Consider the following 24219-nt stretch of genomic DNA (forward strand, 5'->3'; position numbering starts at 1 on the left):
TAACCCGTCTCCTGCTCTCCTTCTCTTATATATATATCTCACCATTTTTCATTTTGATGACGTCATCATAGAGAAAACTTCGTTTAAATGCGACGTGTCAGAATTTTCTTAATTTGCGTGGCATATCTATGGTGACTTTTTCTGAAATATGCATTCTACATTCCGGTCTTGTTTGATTAAATTTCATTATGATCATGATTTTGATCATAATCATTTCTCAATATTTTGTTTATCGGTGAAGTTATTAACTTCAGTTCAGGTCACAGTTCATCAGTTCATCAGTTTAGCTCATCAATTCAGTTCATTTCACATCAGTTCAATCTATCAGTTCATCAGGTCATCGATACTTCATTCATCAATTCATATCTTAATACATCATTTAAAATTAACATCATTATATTGGATCATTGAATTAAAGATGAGCATGATCATGAAAATTGAAAACAGACCACCTAATTCGTCCCCATGACGAATTAAATTCCTAGTATATTTTTCTTATTTCTAACCACTTTTTTGTGAACAAGATAACTTGGAAATGGCTCAATCAAATGCCTAGAAATTTGGCACACATATGTATAGACATATGTACAAAGCACAATAACGTTTTCAACATTGACCTTCACTGATGACGTCATCTAGGCGCCATTTTGTAAAATTTTACGAAAATCAACTCATGATCATATCTTCATAACCAAAAGGTATTTCTCGTTCATATTTATCATGATCAAGGTCAATATCCGTCCGGTCAATAAAAGGTCAAATAACGCGCGCCTGCGCGTACGTCCGCGCGTCAATGCGCGCACAAAATTTTGAAATGCTCAAAATCGTCTGAAAATCATTTTGCATACGTTTTAGGCCATTCTAAGCATTTTATAAAAAATCGCGCGTACGAGCATGCGCGCGCGTTTTCGCGCGTAAAACTTTTGCACAACATTGAATTGCTTTTTTTTTTCTTTCATAATATACCACATATATTTACAAACAAATTGATACCACGTTTGTCTCTTTATGACTATTAATAACGGATTGATCGACCGTTTAACAAAAATTTCCGTGCGCGCGAGCTCTTGTAATACATAGCAAATATGGGCAAAAACATGCCTATACAAAATCCATTGTAGCTCTTTAGGATGCAAGGTGACCCCAATTTGTTTTCATATTTTAATAGAGTATGATTCGGAGATATTGTTTCATGTCTCATTCGACCCTCAATTAACTCATGACGTCATCACAATGGCCTCCGAACTCAAAATTCCAATTTGCATATTATGACGTCAGCATATTTATGGAAAATTGATTGTATCTCTGTAAATATTGATTGATTTTCTTCCAAATTTTGATATGTTCTAGCTGAGACAATTCTCTACAAAGGCAATTGCTATTATTTTTCATTTTGACAAAGGCATGGCGTATTTTTGCGATTAAAGGAGGCATGTAAATTTTTTACATTTTGCGTGTATTCTCTATGGGATATGACTTTTTCTCAAAACTCTATTCTACATTCCCGTCTTTCGCGAGCAATATCTACGTCGTTTTAGCTTCGTTTACGCTGAACTTCGAGTATGTTGTAGATGAGACAAAAAGCTATCTCAAATGTACCCTTTATTTTGTCTCAATTTTTTGTTGGATCAGCCCACCTATACTTGTTCCAAACAAGTATTACAAATCTAGTTATTATATATTTTTCTTATTTCTAACCACTTTTTTGTGAACAAGATAACTTGGAAATGGCTCAATCAAATGCCTAGAAATTTGGCACACATATGTATAGACATATGTACAAAGCACAATAACGTTTTCAACATTGACCTTCACTGATGACGTCATCTAGGCGCCATTTTGTAAAATTTTACGAAAATCAACTCATGATCATATCTTCATAACCAAAAGGTATTTCTCGTTCATATTTATCATGATCAAAGTCAATATCCGTCCGGTCAATAAAAGGTCAAATAACGCGCGCGTGCGCGTACGTCCGCGCGTCAATGCGCGCGCAAAATTTTGAAATGCTCAAAATCGTCTGAAAATCATTTTGCATACGTTTTAGGCCATTCTAAGCATTTTATAAAAAATCGCGCGTACGAGCATGCGCGCGCGTTTTCGCGCGTAAAACTTTTGCACAACAATGAATTGCCTTTTTTTTTTCTTTCATAATATACCACATATATTTACAAACATATTGATACCATGTTTGTCTCTTTATGACTATTAATAACGGAATGATCGACCGTTTAACATAAATCTCCATGCGCGCGAGCTCTTGTAATACATAGCATATATGGGCAAAAACACGCCTATACAAAATCCATTGTAGCTCTTTAGGATGCAAGGTGACCCCAATTTGTTTTCATATTTTAAAAGAGTATGATTCGGAAATATTGTTTCATGTCTCATTTGACCCTCAATTAACTCATGACGTCATCATAATGGCCTCCGAACTCAAAATTCCAATTTGCATATTATGACGTCAGCATATTTATGGAAAATTGATTGTATCTCTGTAAATATTGATCAATTTTCTTCCAAATTTTAATATGTTCTAGCTGAGACAAATTTCTACAAATGCAGTTAGTACTATTCTTCATTTTGACAAAGGTATCATGGCGTATTTTTGCGATTAAAGGAGGCATGTCAATTTTTCACATTTTGCGTGTATTCTCTATGGGACATGACTTTTTCTCAAAACTCGATTCTACATTCCCGTCTTTCGCGGGCAACATCTACGTCATTTTAGCTTCATTTACGCTGAACTTCGAGTATGATGTAGCTGAGACAATTAGCTATCTCAAATGTGCCCTTCATTTTGTCTAAAATGTTAGCTGGACCAGCCCACCTATACTTGTACCAAACAAGTATTACAAATCTAGTATATTTTCAGGTGGGCTGTATAACGTACAGACCACCTTATAATTTCGTTAGAATTGCCTTTATTATCAGGTGGGCTGTATAACGTACAGACCACCTTATAATTTCGTTAGAATTGCCTTTATTTATATATTTTTCTTATTTCTAACCACTTTTTTGTGAACAAGATAACTTGGAAATGGCTCAATCAAATGCGTAGAAATTTGGCACACATATGTATAGACATATGTACAAAGCACAATAACGTTTTCAACATTGACCTTCACTGATGACGTCATCTAGGCGCCATTTTGTAAAATTTTACGAAAATCAACTCATGATCATATCTTCATAACCAAAAGGTATTTCTCGTTCATATTTATCATGATCAAGGTCAATATCCGTCCGGTCAATAAAAGGTCAAATAACGCGCGCCTGCGCGTACGTCCGCGCGTCAATGCGCGCGCAAAATTTTGAAATGCTCAAAATCGTCTGAAAATCATTTTGCATACGTTTTAGGTCATTTTAAGCATTTTATAAAAAATCGCGCGTACGAGCATGCGCGCGCGTTTTCGCGCGTAAAACTTTTGCACAACATTGAATTGCTTTTTTTTTTCTTTCATAATATACCACATATATTTACAAACAAATTGATACCACGTTTGTCTCTTTATGACTATTAATAACGGATTGATCGACCGTTTAACAAAAATTTCCGTGCGCGCGAGCTCTTGTAATACATAGCAAATATGGGCAAAAACATGCCTATACAAAATCCATTGTAGCTCTTTAGGATGCAAGGTGACCCCAATTTGTTTTCATATTTTAATAGAGTATGATTCGGAGATATTGTTTCATGTCTCATTCGACCCTCAATTAACTCATGACGTCATCACAATGGCCTCCGAACTCAAAATTCCAATTTGCATATTATGACGTCAGCATATTTATGGAAAATTGATTGTATCTCTGTAAATATTGATTGATTTTCTTCCAAATTTTGATATGTTCTAGCTGAGACAATTCTCTACAAAGGCAATTGCTATTATTTTTCATTTTGACAAAGGCATGGCGTATTTTTGCGATTAAAGGAGGCATGTAAATTTTTTACATTTTGCGTGTATTCTCTATGGGATATGACTTTTTCTCAAAACTCTATTCTACATTCCCGTCTTTCGCGAGCAATATCTACGTCGTTTTAGCTTCGTTTACGCTGAACTTCGAGTTTGTTGTAGATGAGACAAAAAGCTATCTCAAATGTACCCTTTATTTTGTCTCAATTTTTTGTTGGATCAGCCCACCTATACTTGTTCCAAACAAGTATTACAAATCTAGTATATTTTTCTTATTTCTAACCACTTTTTTGTGAACAAGATAACTTGGAAATGGCTCAATCAAATGCCTAGAAATTTGGCACACATATGTATAGACATATGTACAAAGCACAATAACGTTTTCAACATTGACCTTCACTGATGACGTCATCTAGGCGCCATTTTGTAAAATTTTACGAAAATCAACTCATGATCATATCTTCATAACCAAAAGGTATTTCTCGTTCATATTTATCATGATCAAGGTCAATATCCGTCCGGTCAATAAAAGGTCAAATAACGAGCGCGTGCGCGTACGTCCGCGCGTCAATGCGCGCGCAAAATTTTGAGATGCTCAAAATCGTCTGAAAATCATTTTGCATACGTTTTAGGCCATTCTAAGCATTTTATAAAAAATCGCGCGTACGAGCATGCGCGCGCGTTTTCGCGCGTAAAACTTTTGCACAACATTGAATTGCCTTTTTTTTTCTTTCATAATATACCACATATATTTACAAACATATTGATACCATGTTTGTCTCTTTATGACTATTAATAACGGAATGATCGACCGTTTAACATAAATCTCCATGCGCGCGAGCTCTTGTAATACATAGCATATATGGGCAAAAACACGCCTATACAAAATCCATTGTAGCTCTTTAGGATGCAAGGTGACCCCAATTTGTTTTCATATTTTAAAAGAGTATGATTCGGAAATATTGTTTCATGTCTCATTTGACACTCAATTAACTCATGACGTCATCATAATGGCCTCCGAACTCAAAATTCCAATTTGCATATTATGACGTCAGCATATTTATGGAAAATTTATTGTATCTCTGTAAATATTGATCAATTTTCTTCCAAATTTTAATATGTTCTAGCTGAGACAAATTTCTACAAATGCAGTCAGTACTATTCTTCATTTTGACAAAGGTATCATGGCGTATTTTTGCGATTAAAGGAGGCATGTCAATTTTTCACATTTTGCGTGTATTCTCTATGGGACATGACTTTTTCTCAAAACTCGATTCTACATTCCCGTCTTTCGCGGGCAACATCTACGTCATTTTAGCTTCATTTACGCTGAACTTCGAGTATGATGTAGCTGAGACAATTAGCTATCTCAAATGTGCCCTTCATTTTGTCTAAAATGTTAGCTGGACCAGCCCACCTATACTTGTACCAAACAAGTATTACAAATCTAGTTCTTATTTCTAACCACTTTTTTGTGAACAAGATAACTTGGAAATGGCTCTATCAAATGCCTAGAAATTTGGCACACATATGTATAGACATATGTACAAAGCACAATAACGTTTTCAACATTGACCTTCACTGATGACGTCATCTAGGCGCCATTTTGTAAAATTTTACGAAAATCAACTCATGATCATATCTTCATAACCAAAAGGTATTTCTCGTTCATATTTATCATGATAAAGGTCAATATCCGTCCGGTCAATAAAAGGTCAAATAACGCGCGCGTGCGCGTACGTCCGCGCGTCAATGCGCACGCAAAATTTTGAAATGCTCAAAATCGTCTGAAAATCATTTTGCATACGTTTTAGGCCATTCTAAGCATTTGATAAAAAATCGCGCGTACGAGCATGCGCGCGCGTTTTCGCGCGTAAAACTTTTGCACAACATTGAATTGCCTTTTTTTTTTCTTTCATAATATACCACATATATTTACAAACATATTGATACCATGTTTGTCTCTTTATGACTATTAATAACGGAATGATCGACCGTTTAACATAAATCTCCATGCGCGCGAGCTCTTGTAATACATAGCATATATGGGCAAAAACACGCCTATACAAAATCCATTGTAGCTCTTTAGATGCAAGGTGACCCCAATTTGTTTTCATATTTTAAAAGAGTATGATTCGGAGATATTGTTTCATGTCTCATTTGACCTTCAAGTAACTCATGACGTCATCATGATGGCCTCCGAACTCAAAATACCAATTCGCATATTATGACGTCAGCATATTTATAGAAAATTGATGGTATCTCTGTAAATGTTGATTGATTTTCTTCCAAATTTTGAAATGTTCTAGCTGAGACAATTTTCTACAAATGAAGTCATCACAATTGTTCATTTTGACAAAAGCATCATGGCGTATATTTGCGATTAAAGGAGGCATGTCAATGTTCACATTTTGCGTGTATTCTCTATGGGACATGATTTTTTCTCAAAACTCGATTCTACATTCCCGTCTTTCGCGAGCAATATCTCCATCGTTTTAGCTTCGTTTACGCTGAACTTCGAGTATTAATGAGATATCTTAAATGTGCCCTTGATTTTGTCTCAAATTTTAGTTGGATCAGCCCACCTATACTTGTTCCATCAAGTATTACAAATCTAGTTTGTATTATTATCAAAGGTTATCATTGTCATGATCATGAACAAGATCATTATCATCATCATCATCATTCCAATTGCATCTTCACCGAATCAAACATCACCAGTAGTCTATCGTCTACCAGCTAAACTTTCTCTCCGAACAAGTTAGTTCACACCTGAAGATGTGACGTGCCCTTGCTTACCAGGCAAGATTCTGATCTTTAGTTGTTGAGTGGGGATCTCCAGTCCAGGTATCGTCACAGTCATGTTGAAGATCTTTCCTTGAGCCGATCCAACGTCCCCGGATGCCTTTACTCCTTTCACTATAAGTGAGGTGTCATTGATTTCCACCTTCTCATAGCCCATTTCAAGGCCACTGAAGAAAAAGAAAAATATTTCAGCTTCCATTCTTATTTCTTCTTTATCTGCTAACCATGACCATTCATAAAACGATGTTATCCTTCCTTTTACATATTTTACAAATAGGTCTTCTTATTTTTCTTAAACGTCCTCCATTTCTTCCTTGTTTGCCTACTACATCTATTCATTTCTCTATTAGAATTTCATTGCTCGATCTTTCAGTTTTTTCCTGCTGCCTTTCCTTCTTTTCATTCCCTTATTATCTTACCAACTTCCACTTTTATTCTACATTCCACCGTTTTCTTAATCTTGTTTCTCTATATTATAAAATGTTGATTTTTAAGTACTAGAGTTAAATAATAAATGGCAATTCCCCTAGTGCATGTACAGAATTTTGTTTGAGAATCTGACAGTGTATTTGATTGCATAATGAAAACTCAGATTTTTAAATTCTTGGGAAACAAACCTAATCAGTTTACATTGCTTTGTGGATTGGTTTGAGGTTGGTTGGTGGCTTGGTGGATAGATAATTAGATTGAATAACTACAATACTAAAGCCTAATTACTGAGTAAGAAATCTATCTAAAATTTGATCGGTATACCTTGCTTCGAGTACTGGTTTGATGTTAGGCGTTGGCTTGGTGGGATTATTAAACTCGTCTCGTAGCTCAAGAGGGATGTTGAATGGGACGTCTACCCTGAACGAAGGATCCATGGTGTCAAAGATAAATTTGCTTGGTGGGCCCGCTATAAAATAAGGCACAATCGACAAGCATTGATATTAATCTAAAAACTCGATGCCTATATAGTATAATTTTTGATTTACTTTGTGTACCAAACCTAATTTCATTCAGAAAATGATTACCATCAGGATTTGTTATATCATAGGAGAGCAATTTACCAGATGTTCGATGACAATACCCCCAAACAACCACAACAAAGGGGAACAAAATCATGTGCAAAGCTGGTCTTGTAGTTTTTGCTTTGTAATATTAACTTGTCTTTGTCTCCATCCTCTGTCACTTTGGATGCATTTCCAACATTTTCCACAGAAAAAATGACATTTAAAGATTTGAATATCACTGAACTAAAATGAAGCATCTTCTATGTTTTACAACATCTTCAGTTTCATGAAGAATAGATAGCATTTCCAAGAATCAAGGGTGTTTCACAGCTTGATCTAAGAACAAATCATCTACTGAAGGCTAGAAGGGTGTAAAATTAAGTCTGTATAATGGCAAGCAAAAGGTATGCCCTAAAATTAAGCCAAGTATTAATGAAATATGTCATGGAATTGTGAACAACTTTTTTTTGTTTTGTTTTAGCATTTCATTTGATGTGTTGTCTGATTCAAGCTCTCGTGGGCTATCAGCTTGATACAGACATCAGATATACTGCAATCTATGATGTGGATGGTATGGTGGCCCTGAAGGGACATCGCGAATAGACCAAATCGCGAATTATTCACGACGAAATTGGCGATAAAATTCAAGATATCGTCAATTTCGTCGTGAATAATTGGCGATAAAATTCACGACGAGATTCACGCCTGGCTGGTTTCGTCGCCAATTACGTCGTCAATTTTATTTGTCCTTGCTTACGCGGCCTGCCTAGTCTAGCGGTAAACAATCCAGTCCCTTGTAGACGATTATGACCATACATTTTTATCATGATTTCTGTGAATATGGTAGGTTTTAACTTTATATTATGCTCTATTTGTATTTTATCTTTGACAAGATAAGGGTAAAGCACTAAGGGTAATTGTACAGCAGAAAAGAGAGAGAGAGAGAGAGGAGGAAAATAAGGGAAATGGAAAGAGGAGAGAATGGGAAAGAAAGAAGAGGAAGAAGAAAAGAAAAGGGGGAAAGAAGGAGATCGGGGGCGAGGGGGCCTTGTCCCCCCCCCCCCCCCGCAAAAAGAGAGAGAGAGGGAGAAGGAAAAAGAAGGGAAATGGAAAGAGGAGAGAAAGGGAAAGAAAGAAAGAAGAGGAAAACGAATAGAAGGAGATCGGGGGAGGCCGAAAAGCCCTTTCCTGGATCCCCCCTGCAAACCTAAAAGAGAAAGAAGGAAGGGAAAGGGAAGGGAAGGGAAAGGAAAAGAAAAGAAAAGGGGGAAAGAAGGAGATCAGGGGGAGGGCAAAAGGGTCTTCCCCCCCCCCCGCAAAGAGAGAGAGAGGTTTGCAGGGGGAGGCGAGGGCCTTTCGGCCTTCCCCGATCTCCTTCTTTTCTTCTTTCTTTCCATTTCCCTTCTTTTCCTTCTCTCTCTCTCTCTCTCTTGCGGGGGGGGGGGGGCAAGGCTTAATAAGCATGTTTTGCCTGACTGTAAATTTAGGGATTTTTTTATTGTCCAACAAACGGAAAAGAGTATAATTTACAAAAAGTAAGGACAAATAAATTTCGATTTTTATCGACACCCCCCCCCCCACTGACCCCCGGGCTCGTTGCCCCTGAATACCACCACCATCATCAAAAACAACAAAAACAAAACAATAATGAATAATATTTGGCATATAAGTTATATCACTTTGTGTGAACGAAGATTTTAGCTCTTTGTCTGCATAATTTTGGACTGATAGCGTAAAGACGGTACTGAGCGACGACGTCGACATCGAAGCCCTTCCCGATGTCGGATGTGATCCAAATTCAGGTGGAAAATGCAACATATGATTATGATTAAAATTAGTAAACAATAGGGCTAAAATTCCCTTATTTAGAATGGATATTAAACCGGAGTACACTAGCGCCCAGAAATCATGGTAAAAATGTCTCGACATAATCGTCTTCAAGGGGCTGGATTGTTTAACGCTAGACTAGGCAGGCCGCGTAAGCAAGGACAAATAAAATTAACGACGTCATTGGCGACGAAACCAGCCAGGCGGGAATCTCGTCGTGAATAATTCGCGATTTCGTATATTGACGACGTCGTGAGTTTTATCGCCAATTATTCACGACAAAATTGACGATATCGTGAATTTCGTCGCCAATTTTGTCGTGAATAATTCGCGATTTGGTCTGTTCGCGATGTCCCTTTAGGGCCACCATATGATGGTAATGTATGTGACAAAATGGCTTGGACTTACCCATAGTTTGATGTGACTTAACACCCCTTCCGGAAGTCAGCAGATGAAATGAAAGTATGATAGGAAAAAACATTCAAACTTACCTGTACTTGTGAACTTGATCTTGTGACTCGGTAGATCGAGTCCTCCCAAGTTAGTTGCTCCGTCCTCCCCGAGTACTGTCTGCAGGACCAAGGTATGGGGACCAATGTCCCTGACCATTTCTAAACCAATTAAAAACAGAGTTGCAGTTTAATCTTTGAAATTTCAATCAAGGTAGGTAGGTGTATCTGTATGCAAGTCCAAATAATGTAAGGTCCCTGTGCACATGAGCCCTGACAATTTTTAAATTTAGACCCCCAAAACTTGTAGCCCTAAAGACTCTTAACATTTTCAACCTGTGCTCTGTTTCATCAAAATTGTTTTCAATAACAAATGCTAAAATACTCTGACAAATAAATTCCCAGCCAATCAGATGCCGCATTGATAAAAAGTTTTATGATACAAGGCCCTGGACCCTATTTGTAATATCCCAGTCAAATCAACGAGACCGATAATAGACTGACACCTTGAATGGCCAAAAAATCGGTCAGTTTCGGGTCGGTGTGGAATCGGTTTGGTGATGGAACTGAGGTATGAAAGTTATTGTATAGCCCTGTATTAAGGTAGCTTGGACTCTGAACTCAATCCTCTCATTGGAGGATGAGAATTATGTTTGTTATCTAACAACCAATCACTGTTCCTCTGCAGGTGTGTATTCTGATTTTCTTACCTATCGGTTTGAACCAGAACGACCATGTCTTCGAATGTTTACCCGTGAAGTTTACTATTTCCTTGTCACCGCTTTTGGCTGTAGGGATGGAAACAACAATAAGGAACAATTGCCTAATAAATTAATGTTCTTTTCAGAGTAAACATCAATTTTCATGTTTTTATTTTTTGAGGAACAAATCTGCCATTAAGTATAATGCATTCACATTTTCACTCTAAATTTATCATCAAAACCTTACTGATCACTTTTAGATCATCGATAAAACCGTAATATAATAATAATAATAATAATAATAATAATAATAATAATAATAATAATAATAATAATAATAATATTAACAATAGTAATAGTAATAATAATAATATTAATATAATAATAATAATAATAATATTAATAAGATAATAATAACTATAATAATAATAACTAGTCTTGTTTACCTAGGGTAGCCTCATAACTATTAAGCCAATACTTTTATTAAAAATATACAAAGGTAAGCAAACATAAAAGTTTCAAAAAATAATATCAATTTTTATTAACTTATTTATTCATGTTTTATTTATTACAATTGATAAAACAGTGGAGGGTAGCCCGATTCAGTTAATAGAAATATATAACATGATAATAACACAAGCGGAGAAGACAAGAAGAACAATGAAAACAAAATCTAAATATGTACATTAATGAAAGTATTTGGAGACATTACAGTTAATATAGGTATGCACTTTTGAGTCTTGTTGTTAATATAAATACAATTTAAATGTTTTTAAAAACTATTAAGTTATGGGCTCAGTCTAATTTCTATTGATATTTTATTCTAAATTTTGGGACCCCTGAAGATAATTGTATTTTGGGAAAATAGTGTCCTTGACCCTAGAATATGAAACTTATTGGAATACCTGGTCTGGTGGCCATGAATATTCTTATTGAGTTGAAAAAAAGTGCAAAAGATTACTTGGGAACATTTTTTAAAAGCATAAATACATACAAAATTGAACAAAGATAAACCCTAAACATGGTGTAGTATGTGCAAAGTATTGTTATATTACTCTTATAATTTTCTTCTGTATCAGTGGAAGCCTATTTGTATGTTGGTTTATATAAAATAAGCGATATTTCTTTAGGAACATTTATTTAAAAAAGATTTACCAACATGTTCAGCTTATCTATTGCAGATGACACCAGTGTGTTCATTCCAATTCAATCATCATCAATTGTGACTCCTAAAATGTTAAAAGTGTGACTTGTTCAATTAAAGATTCCTTAACCTTAACTTTTTATTTGAGTAACAGCGATGTGTTTTATCTTAAATATTGATGACAAGATTAATTGTATATAACCAATCAACCCCTTTATCAAATTCTGCAATAATCATAATCTGAAGGAATACAGTATCTTGATGAGACATAAATACACAAGTGCCATCTGCAAATGATATCATTTCTAGCACTTTCGAAGCATTGCAAATATCATTTACATGTAAAGGAAATAATATTGGTCCTAGAATTGAGCCTTGGGGCACTCCACATCTTAATTCCATTGTCTGTGATTCACATGTTTCTAGTACAATTAACATATTGCTTTCAATTATTTTTAAAACCTAAACCATTCCTGTGTAATTCCTCTATAACCAATTGTGTGATCAAGAGAATTATAAGCCTTGCTAGGATCTAAAACAGGCCAATCACTGTTTCTTTATTATCAAAGGCATTTGTAACCTTATGTACTATTAGCTCGGTGATGGCGGGAGATGTAGAGTGTATTAATACTGTTCTCACTAAGGCCTGCTAAAGGCCCTGCAATCATATATAGAAAAAGGTAACTTATTGGATGTGGTTTGCGTTTCTGATTGTGTTTACTCACGACAATGCCAAATGATCTTCATCTCCACCGTGAGTTTATTAGAGTTATGCTGAGCTCCAGGAAGCTTTGACATATACTGATCTTTCCTGTCGTAGATCTCAGCTTTGATTGCACCTGTACAAAATACAAACAGTATGGGCAATATATTATGAGAGGTACAAACAAACCGGGGGTCAGTTTCCAGCCGATGAAATCATGACTGAATTTTTTTGTTCAGCCTCTTTTTCATCTATTTCGTGTAACTAGGTATAGTTTTGAAAACATTATGTTAAAACATGCATTAATTCTATGATTTCAAGGTTATCTCCTCTAACATGCACTTATTCTGTGAAGCACATTGCGAAGACAATTTCGAAAACTAGTCCTATATCCCAAAATCTCTAATTAATTTTCAATCCATGAGAAGTTCAGGTATTTCCTCTATTATATAACTTCTTATGCAATTTGTTTTTTAATGTGCATGTGAGCACCACACAAGAATGAAATATCATTATCATATTTGTCCACCATCAAGTGAATTTGCACCAAATCCATGTTGCGATTCTTGGCAGTCTCTGGTGATGCCATGACATTATGCACTGACCTATTCGTTTCCCAGCTGGTCGTTTCTCTCCTTCATGAACCTCGTTTGATTCAGGCGAATCAGGCCATGAGATGACAAGTTTCCCTGGAAGTCTGGTAAGGAGAAGGTACAAAGAAATATTTTGTATTCAATCCCTTTTACAGACTCACTTAAAGTACATTATCATATTTTCTACCTTTCTTTCTATATAGTGCAATAATTTATTGCTACCTTCTTTACTGTATTGCTGCTTTGAAGTGCCATAAACAATTTTGCTGAAACAACATAAAATCAGGTTAACAGATAGTAAGGTCAAACGGGTTTGACCCAAAAAACTTGCAAAAAAAGTTTTTTCAACGTTTTCCGATAGTGTTTGATATCAGAAACAACTTACTAAAGTCTAAGAAAATCCGAACCCCGGAAAGTGGTTATTTACAACAAAAAGGGCGTCCAAGATGGCCGCCAATTCCTTATAAAATTTCCATACCGTGTGAGTCCAAAAAAAGTTTACACTCAGAAAATTTATTTCAAAAGTCAGCTATGAACGAAAGGTTATACATGTTTTTTAAGAGCGTTATATCCCGAATCTCCTGATATCATTTTTGTGTGGTATGTTTTCACGCTTTGATAAACAGGAGGCATTGTTTGCGATAGTGCAAAAATCGACTTGCGCAAAAGTATTGAAGTGAGAGAATGAATTGAATGTATCAAATGAGATGGATTGCATATGCTTTTTGCAGAAGCAAAGTCACACACACACACACACGCGCATAAATGTTTTTTGACATTTGATAAGTTTTGTTGGGATGTTATTTGGAACGACAAAGGCCGCGTTTATACCCAAATCAAAATTGTTTTATTCAAACATCCCATAAGCATTACTGGCGCAAGTCGATTTTTGGACTCTCTTAAAGGTGAAATTCAAAGAAGATCACAAATATTTCAACTAAGTATCACTAGAAACTGGTAAGCTAACAGATGGCCATCGTACAACTTTTAGGTCAACTACATATCGGGTGATTTATAAAAATACAAATACAACTACCTCCATAGCAGCTGGGATCTACGAGAGATTCGCCGGAAAAATAACGAGGGGGGGGGGGTGGGGTTAAACCCCCTCTTGAGTTTTTGTATGTGTATGTTTTTTTGGAAACCCCCCCCCCCTTTTTTTTTTTTTTTTTTTAATAAAACAAAAACAAACTTATAGATGACCTTAAAAAAATATGTCCTCTTACCCACCCCCCTTATTCATGACGTCAGGCGCGGATCCAGGATTTCTAAGGGGGGGGGCCAAATTATGGGTCCCAAAAAAAAATCGCAACGACTCAGCCAGCTGCTGGATAAGCGGGGGGGGGGGGGTAAGAGGACACTTTTTTTTTGGGGGGGGGGGTCCCAAAAAATCGCAACGACTCGGCCAGCCGCTGAATAAGGGGGGTGGGTAAGAGGACATATTTTTTAGGTCATCTATAAGTTTGTTTGTTTTTTATAAAAAAAAAAAAAAAAAAAAGGGGGGGGGGGGTTTTTCCAAAAAACATACACATACAAAAACTCAAGAGGGGGTTTAACCCCACCCCCCCCCCCCCCTACGTACGCGCCTGTGCGAGCCAAATGTGCAGGAAGGGGCGATTTTCCACCGTTCTCGACTCTAAATCCTCGTCTGAATTCAGTTTTCCCCTCCCCCCCCCCCCCCCCCCCCCACTCCCGCGCGAAGCGCGGAAGCTTTTACGTTTCATTAAAATCATTAGAGAAAGAAGACGATTCGTTGTACCATTCTCAACTCTTAATCATCGTCTGAATTCACTTCCCCCCCTTCTGCGCGCGCGAAGCGCGGAAGCTTTTACGTTTAATTAAATCATTAGAGAAAAAAGACGATTCGTTGTACCGTACTCGACTCTTAATCCTTGTCTAAATTTAGTTCCCCAAGCTTTGACGTTTTATTTAATTATTAGAGAAACAAGACGATTCGTTGAACAGTTCTCGAAAATAATCCTCGTCTGAATTCAGTTAACCCCCCCCCCTCCCGCGCAAAGCGCCGAAGCTATTACGTTTCATTAAATCATTAGAGAAAGAAGACGATTCTTTGTACCGTTCTCGACTCTTATTCCTCGTGTGAATTCAGTTTCCATCTCTCGCGCGAAGCGCGGAAGCTTCTACGTTTCATTAAATTATTAGAGAAAGTAGACGATTCGTATTACCATTCTCGACTCTTAACCCTTGTCTCAATTCAGTTCCCCCCCCCCTCCCGCGCGAAAGCTTTGACGTTTCATTAAAATTATTTAAGAAAGAAGACGATTCGCTGTAACGTTCTCGTCTCTTAATCTTTGTCTCAGTTCATTCCCCCCCCCCCCCTCCTGCGCGAAGGCTTTGATATTTCATTAAATTATTAGAGAAAGAAGACAATCATTGTACCGTTTTCGACTCTTAATCCTTGTCTGAATTTCAAAAATGTTTTCTCCTTTATCTTCCTACGTCCTTTTCCTTTTCTATCCTCTCTTTTTTTGGCCGGCTTTTTTTTGGGGGGCCGCCCCCACCGCCCCCTAGCTACGCGCCTGCGGTTAGATGAACATATTTTGATACCTTGTCCGCCCCGGAAACTAAGGGGTTTAAGGCAATAAATTACGGTCAGATAAGCATTCAGGGTCCCGCCTTAGGGCCCCTGGTGGGGTTGAGGGTGCGGAAACCCCGGAATCTCAGGGGTTTTAGGCGTTTGATTACGGTCAGATAAACATATTTTTATACCTTATTTGTGACACTGACAGGACACTGATTGGCGTGAGGTCCAGGGGGCGGAGCCCCCAGAAGCTCAAGGGTTTTAGGCACTAAATAACGGTCAGATGAGTATCAAGGGGCCCGCCTTAGAGCCCTTCGTTGGGTCCCGGGGGCAGAGCCCCTGTAAGCTCAGGGGTTTTAGGCGTTTAATTACGGTTAGATGAGCTTTTTTGATACGTTATTTTGTTGTGACACTGGCAGTTAATATTTTTTCTCTCTTGCTCTCTTTCTTTCTGTTTCTCTTTAATATTCTTTTTCATAAAAGTCGGGGGAAGGGAGCTGGAAGCTCCTGATCCCCGCCGTTCCGCGGGCCCTGACATGTAGGCATCTCAAGAGGCATATTTCTTGCCTGGCTGTAAATTTAGGAATTTGTCATTTTACAACAAACGCATAAAAAAGTATAATTTAAAGTAGCATTATGTGTAAACCACCGTTATGGAATAAGAAATAAACCAAGATTAAATTGTATTTCCCCCGAACCCCCCTCCCCCCCCCCCTCCCCCGATCTACACTTTGTTGGCGGAAAAATCGCAACTGATCTCCCCTACCTTTCTTTCTCTTTTTTTCTTTCCCTTTCTCTCCTCTTTCCCTTTCCCTTCCCCTCCCTTCCTTCTCTCTCTTTTAGGTTTGCTGGGGGGGGGGGGGAGGCAGGCAAGGTACGTCCTTTCGGCCCCCCCACCCTTTTACACACGTTGTTGGCGGGATTAACCGCACATGTTGCTCCGTTTAGTCTCATTTCACAACGCCCCCTATCGTCAGAGTCAGCAGCCTAACATGTTAGCCTATGGACGTTTTTTTTTTTTAAATCGTTAAAAAACAACAAAAAAATGTTTAAACGAAAAGCACATCCACCCCGACGTACGTTATCACTAGTTCTTTCATTTGAGCCCTCATGTCTCATTGACTTTTGAAAGTTCACCCACCGTAATTTTTCAAAATAGGCCGCAAGCTCGCAATTGCCTATAATACACATGTGAAACAAGTCGAACTTTGGACTCAGTCTGCCAAGCGATTGTAAGATTATAGGTCAAGCACACGAAGGATAATAAGCATGAATTATCATAGACCACTTCTGCTTGGTTCATTATATCCATTTCATTCAACCCCCCACCGTAACTTTTCCATTTAGTAAAAGCAAACATTTAGCCGAGGTGAGCAAAAACATGAATATTCATGACACACCATGGACTATTCGGTTATTAACAGAGGGGTGCAATCGGTCATCACGTCAAACTCCCCTAATTGCCACCAAGTCTTTCATATCATTATATAGTTTGGTATGTTTCTTTTACTCACTCATGAATTATTAAATATCAATGATCGTTTAGAGATATGTAAAAGAAATTTTAGTTGATATTTATTAACAAAGTAATTTATATTTAGCAAAGCAATCTCACATACAAAATTACTGTCAAGTGTCGTCAGCCACGCCGATTGTCGCCTGCTTCGTTTAAGGCACATATTTATCGTTTGGACTGTAAGGTATACCAGGGAGATTTGTATTTTCCTGCGGTACAACGTATAGCAAGAAAATGTTGTATAATTATGCGGATCCTTTTAATGATTACGTAATGGAAGTGGCGAGACGCCACGATTCCGTATGGTTTGAATAACTTAGGCAGGTGAAAGTTATTGTATTGAGAAGGAAAGGAATGTTCACACCCGACGGCGCGGTGGCCTGTACTTATAGCGAAGAAGAAGAAGGATGTATAATTCGCGCCATTGCGCGCTAACACATCACACCCAATGGCATACACCCGGTACCCTACAACACAGTGGAACATTCTAAGAAATTGAAAATGTATCTACAAAATAGACCTCATGAATCATCTGAGACGTAACTTACCCTATTCTGATGACTTCAATGGATGTCAAGATTACAATGACTGCGTTTCCATCCAAAAATAAAACTAGTTTGCAATTAGAAATAGTCCATTTCTGGATAATTTCACAAAATATATTTGCCGCCGCATTCAATATGTCATTGACAGCTGATTGGCTAGTTTGGTAGTGACGTCGAACGAGCTATGATTGAGCTGCAGTGATCCAGCGAGCGAAAATGAGACAATCGGAGCAATATGAATGATCTATTTCCCCTTCTTTTCACCCTTTTTTTTTTCTTCCTCTTTTTCGGTCCCTTTTAGCTCTCCTTTTTTCCTTTTCCTTCCTTCTCTCTTTTTTTTAGCGGGGGCGGGGGAGGCAAGGGCCTTTTGCCCCACCCCAAACCGATCCACAACTTGTTGGCGGGAAAATTGCAACTAATACCCCCTTCTTTTCCTTTCTTCTTCCCTTTATCTCCTCTTTTCCTTTTTTCTTTCTATTTCCTTCTTTCTCTCTTATTTTTTTAATTGGGGGGGGGGGGAAGCAACAGCCTAGGAGGCGAGGCCCCCCCCCCCCGATCTCCTTCTTCCCCTTTTCTTTTCTTCTTCGTCTTCTTTCTTTCCCTTTCTCTCCTCTTTCCCTTCTTTTCCTTCTCTCTCTCTCTCTCTCCCTTTTTTCCCACTTTTTTTTTACTTCTTTTTTTTTTCCTCCTTTTTTTTTTCCTCCTTTTTTTTCCCCCTTTTTATTTCCCTTTCTTTTTCCCTTTTTTTTCCTTCCTTTTTTTTTCCTTTTTTTTCCTAGGGGGGGGGGCCCGGGGGCCCCCCCTGGATCCGCCACTGAATGACGTCACTATATGGACCAACACTGCCCAAGCAGACGACATCCCATAGAGAATGAACATAATTGCAAAGCTATTATTTCTCAAATTATAATGAGTTTAGTGTATATAATGTAATGGCATGGCAAACCATTCAAAAGGGGATATGTCCTGATTCTGATAACTAAAATCTTTTGCCTGTAAATACACAGGATTGGGTTTAATTAACAATCAAAGAAACCAGACCGTCAAATTGAAACCCCCCCGGAATGATATTAAGGACGGCATTTGTTCCCTCTTGAAACGCCGAACATACCCCGGTGTGTGCAGCTGAATATACAATGGCGTCTTATTTTGTTTACAAGCGACAAATTCCTTTATTTTTGTATCGCTGCATTTTTCATCAAAATAAAACCATGCGCGGGGTTTAGAGTGAGGCAATAGATTATACATTTAGCCTGACGGTAGTGAAGTAAGCGAAAGAACTCGAGAGAAGATGAAAACACAGGCACTAAAAATGTATGAGATGTCATGGGACATCATCTGCTTGTGCGAATCATGTCCATACTGTGATCTCACACATCTCAGCAGCGTTCGAAGAGCTCTTCAGGTGCTATGCCGGGGCTGTATTTAAGCGTTTTGTAATTTATAATAATCAGTACTTCGAATGTTTCCAAGCATTGAATTTTGATAACCTTGTTTAATCAAAGTTTCAACTTTGCAATAATGAAAATAAAGTTAGTTTTTAAAATCAATGAATATCTACTTTAAACAATGTCTCTTGCTCATTCAAGCGTTAACACATACCACACACACATGATACCAAATGATTTGGGATAAGATACTCTTTTATAGGATGTGTGATAATTTACTGTTCGCAGATGACTTTTAAAAATAATTAGCAATTTTCTAGGTGCAAACTTTTTATGACTCGCACTGATGTATCTATCTTCGAGATAATGTGATTTTGGTCGCCATTTTATTCATACCACTAACAATATGTAATGGCCACCAGGAAACCCAGAAATTCAAGATGGCGTCTGATTTATATGGCCTCCAGTCTCCTAACTATTTACAGGAAAGTTATGATGATCAAGATAGGTGAAATAGGTTTTAGAGGTCAAGTTATTCATAAAGGTGTAGAGTAACCTTTGATGGCCACCATTTTGCAATCCAAAAAGGCTGCCAAAAACACTAAAAGTAGCCTTAAATCGCTTATTATGATATATATGTATCTTTTAAGAGCTGTAAGGTTGGTGTCTATACCTAGTTTCCCGATGATGAAAAACCGATCCTTGAATAGGATGGCATAGAAAGGGATAAATATTTAGCACCAGGTCATATTTAACACCTGTTATAACTCTATTTATATTGGAGAAGTTTTATGGCAATGTGACAATGAATGGAAATTTCTCCTTAGAAAAAACATAGCCAGTGGAATATTCAGCATGTAATAGGGCTGGTTGTCGGGGCTCATGTGCACAGGGACCTTACATTACTTGGATTTACCTACAGATACAGATGGATAAAGCTATAGAATAAAAACAAACACTTTGTAGCACCGGTCTCCCGGTTGTCCTGGGGTAGTCGTCCTAGAGGGTGGCTGCCCTAGGGGGTAGTTGACTGGGGTTGGTTATCCGGGGTGGATGTCCAGGGGGTAGGTATCCAGATACGCGTTTGACTATCTGCTGGTTAACACATTTCTTATACTGTGATTGTATAAGCCATTATGGATGGGATAGCCAAAGCCGCATCACTACTTCTACACTATTATGATATACATGTAGTTGGTACAATCAAACTTGCGACATCTATACTAAAGAAGAAAAAAAGTTCATGTAAACTATTAAGCCATGTACACCTAATACTGCGAAAGTAGGTGTTGATGATATTGATCCCAACAAATACAAATGCTGCGTAGATTTAAATTTGCCACCTTATGGTACTTCAAGAATCTTGGTGTATATACATAACAAACATTAATAATGTATAGGCAAATAGCATTATATAATAGTTTCCATTCTACGCAATTACTGGATATTAATGTTATTCATTAATGCCCCTCTGCACTAGTTTGGCCAGGAGGGATTAGACCTCCCTGCATGGTCATTGCAGGCATTGTTGGCTACATAGAGGGCCCAAGTAGCTATAAGTAGTGCAGCAGGGCTTTAAGATGTATTCAAAAAAAATCAGCACAAAATTTGCACAGAGCGTTGGTGATGGGATGGTAAATTTGTGACAAAAATCCTGTCCTGTAATACCAGAAATAGTTTAGTAAAACATGTACAGGAAAGTGTTATGTAACTGTCAGGTTCATGGACAGTGTAATGTAAATTGATTTATCTATTTTTCTTGATTTAGCTAGTCAAGAGATACTTTAAAAAAAAGGTCCTTAACAAAAATCGGTTCGAGTTCATTTCAGATTTGTTATGCTCTGTGTTGTGTATATGCAAAATATGAATATATTAATATAAAATTTAACTTTAATCTAAAAAAAAATCACATGAAAACCAATTAACTGACCTGGGGGTGTTTCACAAAGATCCTAAGTTGAACTTATCTCTAAGTTGGACTTAAATATTATGGAGAGCCATTTGTAGCCTTATTTTAAAATATATTCAAAAGCAAAAATTCAAGTATTTTAGACTGTTCATAAATTCCATGTCAAGAACATGAAATCTCCGATGATAATAGAAAATATGAATGATTTGAATCAACATTTTATGCCTTTTACAAAATATTTTTCAAGGATGCTAATGGCTTTCCATAATTTTTAAGTCCAACTTAGAGATAAGTTCAACTTAGGATCTTTGTGAAATACTCCCCAGCATTAATACCGTATGTTTCAGCATATCAAATAGCGACAATGCTATTTACCAAATGTCTTAAGAAAACCCTAAAAATGTAAACCTTTACCGCCAAAATTATAATACATCTTACAAATAAAGCCCCTTTGTAAATAAAAAAAGTTACTCACTTCCAATCATTTAAATTTGTCGGCGATTTTTAAATTAAATCGGTTTAATTTGTCCAGCTTTTCTGCGTACCAGAACGAACATCAACTAGATCTTGTTTGAATCTATTTTTTAATCCTGAAACCAAGACACTAATATTACATTTATAGGCGGGAAACATAATGATTTATGGCCAGTATTAGGTGTTGGCAGCACTTTTGAATGGCATAATGACAGCCATCTTGGATACAATGTTCCATAAAATGCTTCACTTATACTTGATAATATGTCGTGCATCCAAGCGCGTACGCAGGGGGGGGGGGTTGGGTTGGAGGTCGAACCCCACCCCTCTCAAGTTTTTTTTGTATGTGTGTTTTGGAAGAAACCCCCCCCCCCTTCGATATAGTTTTTGATTAAAAAAACAAAAAATTGTGGTAATGGGTGACCAAAAAAGGTAACCTTACCCCTCCCCCCCCCCTCTCCCCCCTCAACGAAACGAAACGAAATATCGATCGACAAATTTTCAATTTTAAGGGAGGAAGTACTGTTACCATTAAAAACAAAGGGGGGGTCCTCCAAAACACACACATTAAACAAAATGAAGGTGGGTTTAACCCCAACCCCCCCCCCCCCTCCTGCGTACGCGCCTGGTAAATAGTATCAATCGATATTTGTTACCTCTGAAACCTATATCGCTAAAGACACCAAAATTACAGCTCTATGATACAATGATAGCCATAGTTTGTATGGTTATGAGTATTAGGCTACTCTGCACCTCTAAGATAATTCATAACTTACCAGTGAATATCCTGACATCTAAAACATATTTAATCTTGCTAATCATAGATTACTGTATATATTTAGGAGACTCTCAGCCATTTTTTGATTTTCAGGTGTCCTGGCGGCCATTACCTATTGAAAGTTGTATGAATGATTCTTTTTTGGGGGGGAGGTGTGGTATTTCTTCCGTATTTTGACCGGACTACGAAGTACAATCAAAGAATCAAGTTATTTGTGCAAGGAAAGATAAATGTTTCATCTCAATTATAACTGAAGAAACATAGAGAATATATTGAAATGCATTAAGCAAATAGAAAGATGAAAACGTGAATGGTCCTCATCAAGTCATCAGTACTTACTTTCCTTCTTCATCATCGATGGCCTTCTTTATCTGTCTCTCATCAGCTGACCTGTCCAGCTTCCTGAGAGGGTAGATCTTCCTCTCATTGTACAATCTAGGCTCCTACCAAATGGAAGAAGAGAGGAGAGATGAAAATAAGTACAAAGAAGCAAAGGTCCATGAATCTCAAAAGCCGTCTTAACTTAACACCAGGTTATGGATTGCCAAAAAGCAAGTTCTCCGTCTATATTCTCTCTCTGTACAAATCACCATCATGCTGTAACTAAAAGAAAATACAAACAATTTCTCTATGATATATATAGTAGATATATATATATATATATATATATATATATATATAATAGTACCAGGTTTAGTTTTGAACGCTTTCGAAAATAAGTTGTATCTGATGGTTTTGGCATCTAGGCCTAGAATATTCTAGATCTAGATCTAGATATTGACAATTATGCACAAATTAAATTTGGCTAAATTACGCGAAAAAGATATCGGCAGGTATCGAGCGTGTGTTATCAATTTTTGATGGGAGCTTTTTTGCACGGTGGGAAAAACTAATGCACGCCCACGTGATGTTAATTGACCAATAAGATTGCTTAGATTCTAGAACCCATCTTATAAAGTCCAATGTTACCAATGGTTTTTGATAGTTACATGGTTTGCTGACCTGACTACATGGAATGCCAATGTACTCACTGAAGGGCAGATTTACGTCATTATGCGCATTTAGTGCTGCTTAAATGCATCTCACAGATATTGAGGTATTGGTTATCTAACGACTGATTACAAATAATCGTCAATTGACCCATCAAAGACTAAACCTCAGATGAGTCAAGATGAGGTCTATGGGAAATTGAATGTTCTATCAAAATCATTATTTTCATACCGAACATTCCTACAGCACAGATGCAAATCTTTAGTAAATCAATTATTTTGTTCCTTTAGTTATGGCACGATAAATACAGAGAAATATGAATGATGTCACTGAGTTTGTCATACCTGCTCAATTTCGAACTCTCCCCCTGTCGCAAACAGCCTCCCATTCTGGATCTCATTCTCAAAGTCTCCAAACAACAAGAACCTTTTTACTGCCCCATGAATAATTCGACCTGTCCGCAAGCGCAAGGTTCGAACCTAACAAAGATTAAGATAAGAATAATCAATTATAGTATTGTCTTGCAGCAAATTATTATTTTGTTATGAAAATGATATGTATATAATCTACTTCGTACATGCATGGTCAATATAAATTACCAAATGTTTGATTTAGCCTAAAATTACAAAGTAAATGGATGAATGAATGAATAGCTATTACTCATGAACTCATTTTTCTTCTTTATGACATCTTACAATGTAAACTGAATATTTCTCTTTTGATTTTCTTCTCTTTATTATCTTTTTCATATTACTTAACTTCTTAGGATTAAGCTGGGATTATGTAAAGTTATTGTAGTGCGGGACCCCCATTCTCCCCTTCCCACTGGATTTTCTCTAAATTATCATCTCACTCCTCCTCGTATGAGAAAATAATTAAATTCGTATGGCTATGCTCCTCTTTTTTTTCTCATCTCATTTATATATTAGAAGAAAATAATCAT

At 37.2% G+C, this 24219-nt stretch overlaps 1 protein-coding gene across 1 annotated transcript in view; it reads right to left on the reverse strand.

Annotated features, from left to right (window-relative positions):
* The window catches only part of LOC100891020 (structural maintenance of chromosomes flexible hinge domain-containing protein 1-like), a 99919-nt gene that overhangs the window by 45808 nt on the left and 29892 nt on the right, over positions 1-24219 (reverse strand). The window contains exons 13-20 of the mRNA XM_030973989.1: positions 23621-23755; positions 22626-22729; positions 13147-13238; positions 12564-12677; positions 10704-10781; positions 10036-10155; positions 7476-7620; positions 6717-6889 (exon numbers count right to left, since the gene is read on the reverse strand). Of these exons, the coding sequence (XP_030829849.1) occupies positions 6717-6889; positions 7476-7620; positions 10036-10155; positions 10704-10781; positions 12564-12677; positions 13147-13238; positions 22626-22729; positions 23621-23755 (961 nt within the window). The remainder of the gene's footprint in view (positions 1-6716; positions 6890-7475; positions 7621-10035; positions 10156-10703; positions 10782-12563; positions 12678-13146; positions 13239-22625; positions 22730-23620; positions 23756-24219) is intronic.

This window comes from Strongylocentrotus purpuratus, unplaced genomic scaffold (assembly GCF_000002235.5).
Source record: "Strongylocentrotus purpuratus isolate Spur 01 unplaced genomic scaffold, Spur_5.0 spur5_scaffold_7, whole genome shotgun sequence".
In the NCBI taxonomy this organism is placed as follows: Eukaryota; Metazoa; Echinodermata; class Echinoidea; order Camarodonta; family Strongylocentrotidae; genus Strongylocentrotus; species Strongylocentrotus purpuratus.